This window comes from Cetorhinus maximus, chromosome 1, assembly GCF_964194155.1.
Source record: "Cetorhinus maximus chromosome 1, sCetMax3.hap1.1, whole genome shotgun sequence".
NCBI classification, from domain to species: Eukaryota; Metazoa; Chordata; class Chondrichthyes; order Lamniformes; family Cetorhinidae; genus Cetorhinus; species Cetorhinus maximus.
In genome coordinates this window covers 188,888,268-188,902,826 of record NC_135879.1, presented here as the reverse complement: position 1 = coordinate 188,902,826, position 14,559 = coordinate 188,888,268, and the positions used below count along the sequence as shown (strand labels likewise).

The 14,559-nt window shown below is 44.5% G+C and overlaps 1 protein-coding gene and 1 long non-coding RNA gene across 7 annotated transcripts in view; one reads left to right on the top strand and one right to left on the bottom strand.

The window, feature by feature from the left end:
- Positions 1-14,559, bottom strand: part of LOC144686088 (uncharacterized) — a 185,036-nt gene that overhangs the window by 131,822 nt on the left and 38,655 nt on the right. The gene's annotated exons all lie outside the window — the stretch shown is intronic.
- pdzd2 (PDZ domain containing 2) overlaps positions 1-14,559 on the top strand; it is a 631,303-nt gene that overhangs the window by 604,724 nt on the left and 12,020 nt on the right. For all 6 annotated transcript variants that reach the window (XM_078551140.1, XM_078551149.1, XM_078551169.1 and 3 more), the window contains 2 exons: positions 2,048-2,165; positions 6,915-7,016. In XM_078551140.1, the coding sequence (XP_078407266.1) occupies positions 2,048-2,165; positions 6,915-7,016 (220 nt within the window). The remainder of the gene's footprint in view (positions 1-2,047; positions 2,166-6,914; positions 7,017-14,559) is intronic.

The following is a 14,559-nucleotide window of genomic DNA, read 5'->3' as shown; positions in this document are numbered from 1 at the left end:
CCCTTGCTTTGTTTGCTCTCCCCAAATGCCTTACCTCACTTGCTGGATTGAATTCCATTTGCCACTTCTCTGCCCACTCAACCAAACCATTGATATAGTTCTGGAATCGACAGCTATCCTCTTCACTGTCAACTACAAGACCAATTTTTGTGTCATCTGCAAATATCCCCAATCATGCCTCCCACGTTTAAGTCTAAATCATTAATATATACAACAAACAGCAAGGGCCCCAACACTGAGCCCTGTGGAACACCACTGGAAACCGCTTTCCATTCTCAAAAACATCCAGCGACCATTACCCAACATTATTAAGTCCGTGAGATAACAGCTGTGGGGAACTGCCTTTACAAGGTCCAGGTTTTAGATAGCTAACTAAAACACCTGTAGCAAAACCTATCATACAGCAAGGCCTCGTCACAACCAATGAACGTCCTGACCAGCTGTGACCCTGCCTCCACCTTCTTCCAGCTACTCTGCAATGCTGACCCAGCCGTGTGGAATTGGCAAACAGGGCTATCCTTCTCACAACACCTTATGCAGCACCACGCCTTTTCATTTAGGTTATCTGTCAGATGAGATGCAGAAGAAGAGCAGGGGAGTTCTCTTGGTGTCCTGTCCAATATTTATTCCTTACTAAACAGATTATCTAAGTCATTGTGATTTCTGGGACCTTGCTTGCACAAATTGACTATTCCACTTGCTGATATTACAACAATGATTGCACTTCAAAAGTTGCTGTGAAGTGCTTAAAGTTTGTGAAATGCTCTATATAAATGGCAAGTTTATTATTTTTACCTGCCACTTCTTAGAACTCTAGCACTTCTGGAAAAGGCAAAAGCTGCCAAATTGAAACATCTTTTGAACCGTTGCAAAGTCAAAAGGGATTTTTTGCTCCCCTACTCTTCCATTTCCCTTTAATTGTCTACATGACTTTAAATTTCCCATAAACTTAATTTTGCAATTCCACTATTATTCTACATCCCTGCGTTGATCTAACACCATGCTTGGAGCTGTGAATAATTGTGTTAATGCTATTAGCACATTACCATTCTGATGCAATGTGCACCAGTTATTAATAATTTAGGAATGACTAATACAGGTACATGAAAATCATTCCTATATATAACTATGTAAATGAGACTCTGGCAATCATTTTCATTATATTTACTGCAGACTTTGTTTATCTGGCTTGAAATCCACATCTGTCGGGTGGCACTAAATGTTACTGGCCTTACTTTTGTTGGGGCGAGTGACTGTAAGCAACCACCTTGACTGTTTTGATTGTTTATTTGATCACTCAGGCCTATACAGGGAAGGATTTCACAAAGGAGGATGTGTCAGATGCATATTATCATTCCTAGTGACAAGGTTGTCAGAATCAAAACCTCATTCTACACAAAAGCCAGCTCTATACTATTATATATTTTAATTGTTGATTATCCTTTCTAAGCAGCTGCCAAGGGCTCAAGTTATCCATTGGGAGAGTACCACATATCCAGATGCAGGGGCTCATTTTCAGCTCCTTGCTCAGACAGAGAGATGCATTCCTTTTGCAGAATTCCGATTCTTCCAGAATTCCACTATACTGCATCACACGTGGAGACTCTTTTTTTTATTCATTCATGGGATCTAGACATCGCTGGCTAGGCCAGCATTTTATTGCCCATCCCCAATTGCCCTTGAGAAGGTCGTGGTGAGCTGCCTTCTTCTAAGAAGAACTAAACTTTCCACACTAGATGCAAAGTCAGAGTTGGTGTGTGTATTTTTTTCTGAGGTAGTTTCTTCTCCCTGTCTGTTCTCCACAGCACACTCTCCCTGTGGGGCAGAGTTCTGACCTCCATTCTGAGTCTCCACACAACAGCATTTCTGAAACCGGTAAGTCCTGGCCAGAAACATGCAACCAACCATTCTGGCTGCATCACGTTTGAGCTGAAATTAACTGTTTTGTTGGATAAGATACTTCTGTTAAACTGCATTGTAGATTTGAGTAATTTTGTCATGTCACTTGACCCACAGCATGATTAAGCCTTTAAAATCTGTTTTTCAGTCTGGAAGATTTATCCCATTCCACCCAGGAGAAACAGAAAGTACAAGCTGTTTTGTCCTCGATAATGGCTAAAGCAGATATCACAAAAATAATTCAGGAAGCCAAGACAGTAGCTGAGGTGAGAAAATCAAACATTCTAAATCACCAGAAGTTAGGGCTGCAGGAAAACATTGCAGATTTCTGTGCGGTTCCTATTGTTTACGAGCAGGTACACTTCTGGTGCTTGTACCATCCAGGTTGGCATTACAAGAAGCAAAAACTTGAAAAAATGTGGGTGGCATCAGTTGCCAATTTTAGCATGATTCAAGGTTTTCAATTCTTTCAGGAAAAAGTAACTATTTGCAATAACGTTTGTCATTTTTATGCCAACTGTTTAATATTGAACCATAAATTTAACAGCAGGGAAGGAGACCCTTGTGTCTCAGTTTGTATGCCTGTCCATCAGGAATGACAGTTTATGTTATAGTAGCACTATTCCAGCAGCTAACTTTATTACCTACCATTGTCTTGTGGGGTGAAGTTGGTCTTTGGCGATAGCACAGAATGGGCCTTTAAACCCTGCCTGATTACCAATGAAAACGAATTTCATCCACTTTGTGTCCTTTCTTGAAATCTGTGGGTATGCAATAATATTTTCCACACCCGGTCCAAGTCTCATAACAATCCTTCCTCAGTCATAGTCAATTCTGTGCTAACAATACCATTCACATTTTTAATAGAAAAATGAGTTTTAATATTCAACATTGGTAGATGGTCCTGTTCACTGCAGCTGTAACTGGCTTGCAGCGCAATGATATTATAGAATTTTACTTTTCTTACTGTGTATTTTAACAGCTGTTGCAATGCCAATGGCACTTTGATTTATTTCCAATAATTAAAAAAAGGGAACTATTTCTAATGAATCTGATTTATGAATGACTGGCAACAGATAAAAGAATCTTAATATTAAAAAAAGTGATTGGCTGAAGATAATAGAATTTTGTTTCTCCAATTCTGCAACCTAAACTGATTGCTCTCTGCTTTTGCCACTTAAGTGAAATCTCTAAATTAAATGTAGCCTGATCTTGTCAAGTCAGTTTTGAGTTTGCTGAGATTGCAAATGACACCAAGATGTGCGATGGCCATTTCAGTCACACTGAATGAAAATGTAATCTCATTCCTATTACAGACCCACTGTCAGGTCAGCCATTTTATTCTAGCCGCAGGCAGGTTGACCTCACAGCCTGTACAGGCCAAAGATAATGTCCTGAAAATTGCTAGGCTTTCCAGACCAATGTTGTGGAAGGTTTGTGTTAGAATATTGAAATTGTGAGTATGAGCTGTTGAACAGCACTTTGCTCCTCTGTATAATCTGGATTAATTTGGAGTGCAGGGAACGCCTAGCCAAAGAAGTTCTGTAATATAGATGGAATATAAATGACTCACTGTCAATTAGAATATGGATCAGTTTAGTTAAACTACTGCACTTGACTACACTGGCCAGTGCACAGCAGCTAAATTTGAAACAGCTTTCACAACAGCTTAGTGCAGCAGTGTCTTTTTTTGCTGCAGCAACTGTTTTTTTTCAACTTTTTTTTCCTCCTCCTTTTCCTTCTTATGTTACACAGAAAGCGAATGGGTAAAGCTCTTTCTATACCTCAACAGTCTGTTTTGGCCTGCCCCAACCTCAGAAGATGGAACATTTTCCTTTTATCCAACAAATATGTTTTGTGGCCTTTCTGAGTTACTTTTTCATATTTACGCAGTAATAATTCAGCAGGTGCTTTAATCTTCTCTCTTCAGTCTCTTGCATAAGGAATTTTACCATGTACTCAAATAAATTTTTAAGATTGTGTCTGCCTTAAGATTAATTCAACCCTGAGGACAGGGAATGGAATCTCACATTGTGCCTGTACTTTCCTGTGCTGATGGTGATCCCAACAATAGTGGCACAGCAATAAGGCACTGCAGTTCTTTGCTCTGGGTCCATGTATACAGGGACACAGATTGAATATTCCTAATGACTTTCAGATATAACTTCTTCAGAGAAACAAAATTTCCATCACATAATTTTAACTGGGTTCAAATACAAGTCACAGTGGTGAGAGTCCCATATCTATCTCACTGCCTTGTCCAGTCTTCCAAATCTCTCCTTTCCTTCTCTTAAACTGAGTGCACTACCCCGATTAACCCAAGAATGGCTGCAAATCTAAACCTAGGATTCCTGTGAATGCTGCCTGATTAACAAGCAGGCCTGGAAACTGAAACCAAGATTTTCCAGTGAGTATCTAAACAGGGCAGGCATATTTAAATAAGATAGCAACAACATAGTGATGTCATAAATCTCACTTCCCATCCAGGTCATTATAGATGGCACCCACATGGCGAGGTCGCATCATTTCTCCTGCAAGAGCCTTGAAAGGAGCATGCATGCTGCTTCTAGTAGCAGTACTGTTGCAGATGCAACTTTGATCAGTTGCGTTACAGTGCACACTACTAGTTTGCCCCACCAACAGTGTGCCCTGGGCAATAAAAGAATATTGAGAAAAGGGGAAACAGTAATATGCATACTTTTTATATTATATCACTGAGGATTCAGCAGATTACTAGTTGCATTTATGCCATGAATTCTTTAACCAATAAAAATAATTCTGCCTCTTGCTGCAGGAGATAACACTGTGAAGTACTGGAAGCAACAGTTTGATTCCTAAGGGTTTGAATTTCATTAACTGAGGAAAATAAAATGATACATTCTCAGAGGCTGTACGAACAGAATTAATGTAAATGACTGGAAAATTGGGTGGTCGTCAAGCAAGGCTCCGCCAGGAACTTTCAGTGGAATTATTTATATTTTTGTCAGACCTTCTAGTTTCTGTTTTTCTGTTGCTGTTCTTGAAATGAATTATGCCAAGTCCGTGTTTATGCAGGAGTAATTCAGCAGATGGTTTAATCATCTTACTGTTAAATATTAGCCTGTAGTGATTGTTTTTGTACTGGAGGAAGGTATACAGTGGGGTTCCTCAGAGGCCAGTGTTAGGACCACTGCTTTTTTCGGTCTATATTAATGACCTAGATGTGGGTGTACAGGGCACAACTTAAAATCTGCAGATGGCACAAAATTTGGAAGTATTATGAATGGTGAGGAGAATAGTGACAGATTTCAAGGGGATATAGACAGGCTGGTAGAATGGGTAGACACATGGTGATGAAATTTAATGCAGAGAACTGTAAAATGATATATTTTGGTAGGAAGAATGAGGCAAGTCAATATTCAATAAAGGGTATGAAGCTAAATGGGGTGTAGAAACAGAGACACCTGGGGGTATATGCGCACAAATCACTGAAAGTGGGAGGGCAGATTAAGAAAGTGGGCATATAGGATCCTGAGCTTTATAAAACACAGGTTGGGCCTCAACTGGAATTTCCAGTCGGGATTTTCCAGCTCTGCTCACCCGCCCCAGGACCGGAAATTCCTGCCTGAAGTCAATGGAGCGTTGACTGGTCTGTCAAATTTTCCATCCCACCTGCGACAATTCCCGCGACAGGCGGACTGGAAAATCCCAGCCTGGGCATCACACTTTACAAAGAACATGAAAACATTAGAAAAGGTGCAGGAAAGATTTACGTAAGTGGTTCCAGGTATTAGGTACTTAAGTTACATTGATAGATTGGAGAAGCTGTAGTTGTTCTCCTTGGAGAAGAAAAAGTTGAGAGGAAATTTGATAGAGGAGTTCAAAATCATGAGGGATCTGGACAGAGTAAATAGAGAGAAACTGTTACCACTGGTGGAAAGGTTGAGAATTAGAAGATACAGATTTAAGGCGAATGGCAGAAGAACCAATGGTGATATGAGGGAAAAACCTCAAAGCAGTGAATGGTTAGGATCTGGAATGCACTGCCTGAGAGTGAGGTGGAGGCAGATTCAATCGAGGCTTTTAGAAGAGAATTGGATCAGGATCTGAATATAAAGAAATGCAGGGCTACAGGGAAAGGTTGGGGAGTGAGACTTGGTGATTTGCTATTTCTGAGAGCAGACGCAGATACCACAGGCTGAATGGCCGCCTGTGCTGTTATCATTCTATGACACTATAGACAGAATTTTCACCTCTTAGAAGATACTCGGCATCAGGGCTACATGCAGGTCCTGACCCCGATGGTGTCTGAGTCTCGCCCATCTCCCATAGGTAGCCAAAAACCAGGCCACTTCTGGGATCCCTATCCAGTTAGGGATGGCGGGCAGGCTAATCAGAGTGCCTAAGGCTGAGGGCCAGCCAGCAGACCAACCTGGAGAGGTGGGAGACCTATGAAGATTTCTTAAATTGCTAGAAACAAGCATTGCCAAAGCTGTCAGACCACCATTTTGGAAGGGGAACCCTTGCACAGGCTGCCATGTGGCCGTAGCTGTGGCCTTTTGGCACCCGTGGCTCCAGGGAAGGAGGTAATTAAAGGAGGGCTTGCTGGCTCCTCCAAGTCTGCCCCTGGGAGGCCACCTCCAGGCACCTGTTGGGATTCAGTCTCAGCAGGAGGTTGAGAAGGTGGGAGGTGGGCCATCAACTGTGGGGATCTTCGCAGCCACGTCAACAATTTGACCCCAAGTGGGGACTTAATGAACAGCATGGAAGCCACGTATCCATTTTTTCTATGCCTTTCATGTAATATATCACCCAGTTTTCCTTCCAAACCTATTAGGTTTTTGCCTTAACCATCACCAGAGTTTTAAACAAATAAAATGAGGGAAAATCCAGTGTTTGGTTACACAGTACTTCCTTGAATTGGACATGTGGAATTCCATGACTGACACTTGCTTACGTTAAGGGAGAATGTTGCATTGTTTGTTTTTCATGCAAAATTAGGTGAACACTATTTTTGTTTTATTCTGTGACAACAGAGTAAAGAAGACATTTATATCATAGTGTTGACCAAAGAAGAAGGTGCTGGACTGGGTTTCAGTGTTGCAGGAGGGGTGGACCAGGAGCATAAATCTGTAACTGTAAGTATCATGTGAAACCATTTTCTTTTAATGCAGTCTGTTAACACAAATATTGTTAGTCTTATTTGATCAGTTCTTAGTCTTGCCTCGCAGAGCAACCATGGGGCAGGATCTTCCCCCCGTCGGGGGGGGTTATGCGGGAGCGGGCAGGAGAGGGCGGGTTCCCGATCGGTGCCCCCGCTTGGGGGGGCACACCGCCATTTTATGTGGGCAGGCCAATTAAGGCCCGCCCAGCGTGACGTGCGCCCAGAAGCGCTGTGCGCTCCCTGTGCAGGGGGGTGGGATTCCCTGAGCCGGGAGGATGCCAAGTGGCCGCAGCTGTGGCCTTTTGGCACCTGTGGCTCCAGGGAAGGAGGAGGTAATTAAAGGAGGGCATGCACACGAAATAGCGCACAGATCTCCCTGAGGCAGCACTTTGCCCCAAGGAGATCGGCTCAAATGTGAAAACCAGATTAAAGAATAGAAAACATTTTACTGACATGTCCCCTCATGTGACACTGTCACATGAGCTGGGACATGTCCATAACTTTTATTTGAAGAGTATGTTAAGATTTTAAAACCCTCATGAAACCTCATCCCGCCCGTGGATGGGGTTTCATGTTTTTTCTGAAGGCTGCCCGGGCTCTTCGCCTGCCCACCAACCTTAAAGTTGGACGGGCAGGTCCATTAAGCGCTTTAAGTACCTCACTAATGGCCTTAAGTGGCCGTTGACAGGTCGGCAGGCGCGCACCCAATTCGGCTATGCGCCTGCTGAACTGAAAATCTAAATGACGCACGGTGCTGTCGGAACGCCCGCTGGCGTCGTTTTACGCATCGGCAAGTGGGCCCCACCCCCACTTGCCGAAGGGAGAATTCTGCTGGTGTAAGGTTTCTGTCAATACTACCTAGTGCAATGAAAATGTCAGCTGGCGCCATCTACAGGATTACAAATACATTGCTGTGAAGGTAACATACAGGGTGGAATTCAGTCAAGCTCCCAGGAGCAGGAAATGAGGCAATTGTGTGGGAAGCAGAATGTCAGTTTCTCGAGGGCAGGATGAAAGTTAGGAATTAATTTGGTGACAGATTAAAGGCAGATGATGGGACCCAATGGCAAGCAGCAGGAACTTATTTTTAATACATTGGCATGTCATGCATACCCATTAAAATACATGGTTGCCAGTTTAAATTGTATCTTTGCGAGTAAGTCAGCAGCAAGAGAGAAACACATGGCTTTAGATTCACGACTGATTAAAGGTGATGTGCAGCAGCCTTTCTGGTGGTTCCATATTGGACTCAAAACTCTGTAAATCTATTTCTCCACAGATGCTGCCAGACTGCACTTTCTGTTTTTATTTCAGATCTCCAGCATCTGAAGTATTTTGCTTTAATTTTAATCTTTCTGGTGGGTTTGGAGTGAGTAGTGTTATGACGTGGCAGGTGATGTGTGCCAGGTGGACCAGATCCACAAGGGAAACTTGGCTATACTATCACAACAGTTTTGCAATTTGTATTTATTATGAAAAGATTCGTGCACTGAATTCAGAAGTAATGAGTCCACTAACACCTTTAGAGATTTTTAAAAATTAAAACATTTATTAACAAAAGATTTCAAGCACATACATAAGATTACGGTTACTTAACACAATAACAAACCCCAAAATTCTTATTTAACCTGACTCCCAACTGCACACCCTCTTTAAGGCAACAGTCCAAAATAGATGAAGGGGAAGAATCAGATGACCTGGAGGTGATGCATAGTGCACCTCCAGCTGCAGATGCCAGGGTGGAGGAGCGATGCCAGACAGGCCTATGACACCCTCAATGAATCCTGATTTCAGTTAGAATGAGGCCCCTGCAATATCTCTTGATTTCTACCTCAAGAAATGTTGCTGTGAAAGTTCCACCGTATCCGGCGCTACTCCCTCTTGACTAACCTGCAGGCCCATGACCTCTGGCACCAGAAGGGAAAAGGCTGCAGATGCTTGGCCTGAACAAGCCCATATGCATAGGCCCGTAAAAACCACGCACACACGCGCGCGCACACAGCTTGGAAGGAGGTCGCATGTGATTCAATCACACATTCCAAGGCCTTGCTAAGAACTCTGTGCATTCACCTGCAAAACATGGATTGCCTCAGCTGCAGTCACTGCTGTGACAACAGCTTCTGAGAAGTGATAAGGGGGTGAGCAGCATATGCTGGCTTGCCAATGAGGTTCCAACCTAAAAATTTGACAAACATAGAAACCACTATATGTCACGAAGCTTAGATTTGCCACTACCTAGGAGGCTCAACAATAAGTGGTGTGTCCATAACCCCGACATCAGACATAATTGATTTTTAATGAAGTACCAAGCCCTTAAAAGCCCTCATCTGGTTTCAAAAGTCCCAACAACATGACCATTCAACACACTATGTGAATAAAGTGCTCAAACTATGCATTTACACATAAACTCTTCCAATGTGATCGAATGATTGCAGACCATCTTTGTGCCATTAGAAGATTTTGCACTTATGTTTTCTACCACTACACCTTGGTGTGATCCTGATATCTACAGCAGATGTGAAGGCAGCCGGCTGAGTGCTATGCCCTGTTATCTGAGATAACCTTGGCAGCTGTCTTATGGTGGTCTGTGGCCTATAGGCCTCTGGCCTGCTGAGGATCTTCTGCACTGCTGCAGGTGCACTCTCGTCAGCCTCACTTACTGGAAGCATTCGAATCACTGGCAAGGGGAGGAGAAGCGGCAGCTCACTCTTGCAGTGCCCTGAGATGATGCCCGCCGGGCAGATTGCTGTGCTCCTGCTCCCTTTCAGTGCACTGTGGCACCTCCCTGACCCCAGGAGGGGAACAAACATCTGGAGGAAGGTCAAGGTGCCTCGTCCACATCTCACCTAGCCAACGGTGTGTAGAGCACATGGCCAGATCGATGGAATGCAGGTCCAAGTGCATATTATGAGTGAATGATGTGACAGTGCATCCTCTGAGTATTGTGTCATCATTGTCTGAAGCGTTTTTGGCTTGCAGCAGACTATGGGTAACATGTCTCCTGACCGCAATGACCTGTAGTGGAGAATGCAAAGCTTGAGGTAATGCACAATGCCATTTCCCAGCGCTGTATCATGTGTGTCTCCTGTATGCACAGTCCTCGACACCAGGTTGGAGACATCATCAGTCTGTTGTGTTGACATTCCAGCCTCGCCGTCTTCAATTGAGCGTCTGCCCTGCACCCCAACCAAGTCGACCACCTTTTCCTCTGCAGGGGTCAATGTGTGGATGTCAGGGACGCCACTGCCAGTCTTCCAACACTTCCTGGTGTTATTAGCTCTCTTTGCAGGCAGACAGAAGGATTGAGAATTATCTCAATGGACAGCAAACCCTTTTAACATCACGCAGGCCTATGGCAGTTAATATCACCTCCCTAGAAAGTGTTCCACACACGCACTGTCCTACAACTGGTACAACATTCACAGCATGAACTGGCTCCCACACATTCAATCCACATGTTCCATCTGGTGCTGAGGCCAGGAGCCCAGACTCCTGCCTGGAATTCCTCTCCACTTGCACATTTACATTGTTTGATGCCATAATGAGTGCCACTTTGCAGTGACTACACTGTGCCATTTAACCTTGAGGAGCGGAGGAGTTTGTTGACCCTTTTGCAGCATTGGACCCAGTTTTGTTTATGGATCCCACGGCTGCTCACCACCGCTGCAATCTCCGTCCAGACCACCTTGGTCAGGCTGGAGGGTCTCCTATTGCCATCGCTAAGCAACAGGACCTCCTGCATTTCTGGACAGCCTGGAGGAGAACCTACAGGGAGGCAACTGGGGGGGCCACTCATTCTCTGAGCTGAGACATTATTCAAAAACAGCAGGTGGTTGCAGCAGCAGTTGCAATTTTCCAGTGGGCGTCAAATCAATATTGGTGCAGCAGTTGAACTTTCAAACTGTCCACTCACTCAGCCAGACTCATGCTGCAGGATTGCTGAAAGTATCAGCTTGTCCAAGTAATGGCGGGGTTGTTGACCTCCTTCCTGTCCCTACCACACGATTGGCCAGGCCCCTTGATTCTGAATATCTAATTGGCTGGGCACCCCATGATTGTGCCTGGCCAGCCTTTCCCCCTGCGAGCGGAAGTCCCACGCATTTCCGGTCTCACCGCTGGGACACCCGACACAACTAACAAGATTCCACCCATACAATCAGATCGAATTAGTGAAAGCAGCTGCACTGTGACAGATGATAATTTTTTTTTAAATTGGGAAATAGTGCAGAGGGTAAAATTTGTCTTCAGGAATCTTATTAGTTTGGTGCAGGATGATAAGTTTTTCAGCGGTTGGGTGGGGTTGCAGCTCTTTAAAGATTTTCAGTAAGGGTTGGGCATTGGATGAGGTTCCACTCATCATACCGCTACAATTCCAAGCCACACCATTGGCCTGAAGTCTACACACGCAGCATCGATTGGCAACAGGGATTGCCTAAGTTGTGTCTCCTCCCAAGTAATGTACTTTACTCCACAGCCTATGATGTGAAGTTCTTAATGCTGCCCCAGTGGTTTCTTTTTGCACTTGCCTGGATCGATGTCATGATCCAGGAGGCCATTAGCAACAACAGCCTGCAGTCACATTGCACCGGTAATGTAGAAGAGTAAGAGGCAACTTAATGCAAATCTTTAAGATCCGGAGGGGTCTTGACAGGGTGAATGTGGAGAGGATGTTTTCTCTTGTGGGGGAATCTAGAGCTAGGGGTCACTGTATAAAAATAAGGGGTCGCCCATTTAAGACAGATGAAGAGAATTTTTTTCTCTCAGAGGACTGAGAGTCTTTGAAACTCTCTTCCTCAAAAAGCGGTGGAAGCAGAGTTTTTGAATATTTTTAAGACAGAGCTAGATAGATTCTTCATTAACAAAGGGTTGAAAGGTTATCGGGGCTAGGCAGAAATGTGGGGTTGAGGTTACATTCAGATCAGCCACGGTCTTAGTGAATGGAGGAGCAGGCTCGAGAGGATGAGTGGCCTACTCCTGCTCCTAATTCATATGTTTGTATGTATGTTTGTAGTTACATTATGAGGCACTTCAAAGGAGTGTTATAGAGCAAGATTTGATGCTGAGCTACTTAAGGAGATTTTGGAGCAGGAGACCAAAAGCTTGATCAAAGAGGTAGGTTTTAAGGAGCATCTTGAAGGAATTAAGACAGGTGGACAGTTTTAGGGAGAGGTGGAATTCCAGAGCTTAGGACCTTGGCAGCTGGAAGCATGGCCGTCAATAGTGGAATGATTAAAATCGGGGATTCTCAAGAGGCCAGAATTAGAGGAGCACAGATATCTCAGAGGATTGTCGGGCTTGAGGTGATTACAGGGATATGGAGGATCAAGGCCACAGAGGGATTTGAAAACAAAGATGTGAATTTGAAAATTGAGCCATTGCTGAACTGGGAGCCAATGTAGCTCAATACACATGGGTGGCGAGTGAACAAGATTTGGTCTGAGTATGGACTCAGGCGGCAGAGTTTTTTATGACATCAAGTTTATGGAAGGTAAGATGTGGGAGGCCGGTCAGGGTTGTGATGGAATAGTCAAGTTTAGAATTAACAAAGGTATGGATAATTGAATCATGAAGGAAACATCATCGGCCATTAAGATGGATGGTCCCCTTTGTTTTAGATCAGACGCAGAATTGTGTTTTATTGATTAACACATCCAAGGATTGGTAGGGAATAAATGAATCACACTGTGAAAACAATTTACTTATGTATTTCATGTTAAATAAAAACTAGCGGAATAATATTTTGGCACAGACTAGAAGGGCCAAATGGCCTGTTTTCTGTGCTGTAGTGTTCTATGGTTCTATGAAACATTGTAGGGGAGCACAGCTGAGAGAGTATGATAGTGAAAGTGAGCACATAAAAATTTAAGTGGAGCAGAACAGGATGATTCCTAAAGAGGGGGCAAAAAGCTAAGTGGAATGGAAATGGGAAACAGCCTGACAAGAACTGATAGAAATAGGAGAGAAGCAGAGCTGAGATCAGCACAGGCCCTAATGGAAGTGTGGCAGAAACAAAGAAAGACAGAATCCAGAAGTGATGAGCAAAACCAAATGGCAGTATTTTAAAATGAATAAGTTCAGTGTATTTTTATATATGTTGATAATGAAAATATGTAGGTTGTTTATAGTTGATGGTTTAGTTCAGGATCTAGATAGATGACAACCCAAGTTGTTGTATTACCTGGACTTTAGAAAGGTTAAAGTTACAGACTGAGGAAAACAGTGAAGGAATACAGGGATCTATAAAAGGCATACAAAGAGAGTGGGAAACATACAGCAGGACTTTTCCGATGGGGATTGAGGATGGAGAGTTGGGGGGGAGGGAGCACCCGTGGGGAGCAGACCTTTTCGGGGTCGCGGGGGAGGGAGCACCCGTGGGGAGCAGACCTTTTTGGGGTCGCGGGGGAGGGGAGCACCTGATGTGAAAAGAGGGCCTTTGAGGGAGGTGCCACCCACCACTTCCCTCTCAAAGCCCGAGTGCAGCTTCTTCAGAAATGCGGAGCGTACAGTCCCATAAAGAACTCCATCGCAGCGCTGAATCATTGGGGGAAGACAAGCTTCGCACCCCCTCCCCCCCCCAGCTTTTTACAGCACTAGCTGCCGTAAGGTCAGTTTAAATGTCCAGTGTGAATATTAGTAAATGGATCAATGGGTGAGTGGAAGAACGAGTGAATGGTTAGGGGGGTGAGGTAAGTAGGTAGGGTGATAGGTGGGTAGGGGGGTAGGGTGTGAGGTGGCATGTGGGTGAGGTGGCATGTGGGTGAGGTGGCAGGTGGGTGAGGTGATAAGTAGATAGGTTGGCAGGTGGGTAGGGGGCATATGGGTGAGATGGCAGCTGGTAGAGTGACAAGTGGGTAGGGTGGCAGGTGGGTTAAGTGGGTAGGTAGCTGAGTGGGTAGGTAGGTCAGGAGGGGTAGTCAGGTCGGAGACTAGTCAGGTTGGGTTGGTGGTCAGGGTTTCGCCTGGTGAGTTCGGGGGGGCTAGTCATGGGAGTAGTTGGGTTCTCAGAGAGGAGATAATCAGGGGATTGGTGGTGGTGTGTGTAGTCAGGATGTTTGTTTGGGGGGGGGGGGGGGGTGCGGGGGGGCGGTGGGGGTCAGTGTAAGTGGTTGGGGGTTCAGTTGTGTAGTTACCCAGGAATTAGACTAGGATTTTTCTGTCTAATGTTTCCTGAGTAACTATTCAGTTAAGTCTCATGGAACAGTCCAAAGTCTCTGACTCTAACTCTGGGTCGGAGACTTTTGTAGAGGCCTTCGGGAGTAAGGAAATTGCCCAACAGAAGTTCAGACTTCTCAGACAATTCCCATGGAGCTCAGTGTGTCAAGACTTCCACAAGGTCGCAATGTACATCTGAGTCATATGTCTGGTCTCCGACGCTCCGGAGGCAGGAAGATCTTGGCCAATCATAACTGTTTAAAGTGTTATACACCAAAAGCACACTCCAGACTTCGTGGTGCTATGTATGTGACCTAATGCTCTGCATCGTTTTTTTATTAATGATTTTACAGTTCACTGAGGGG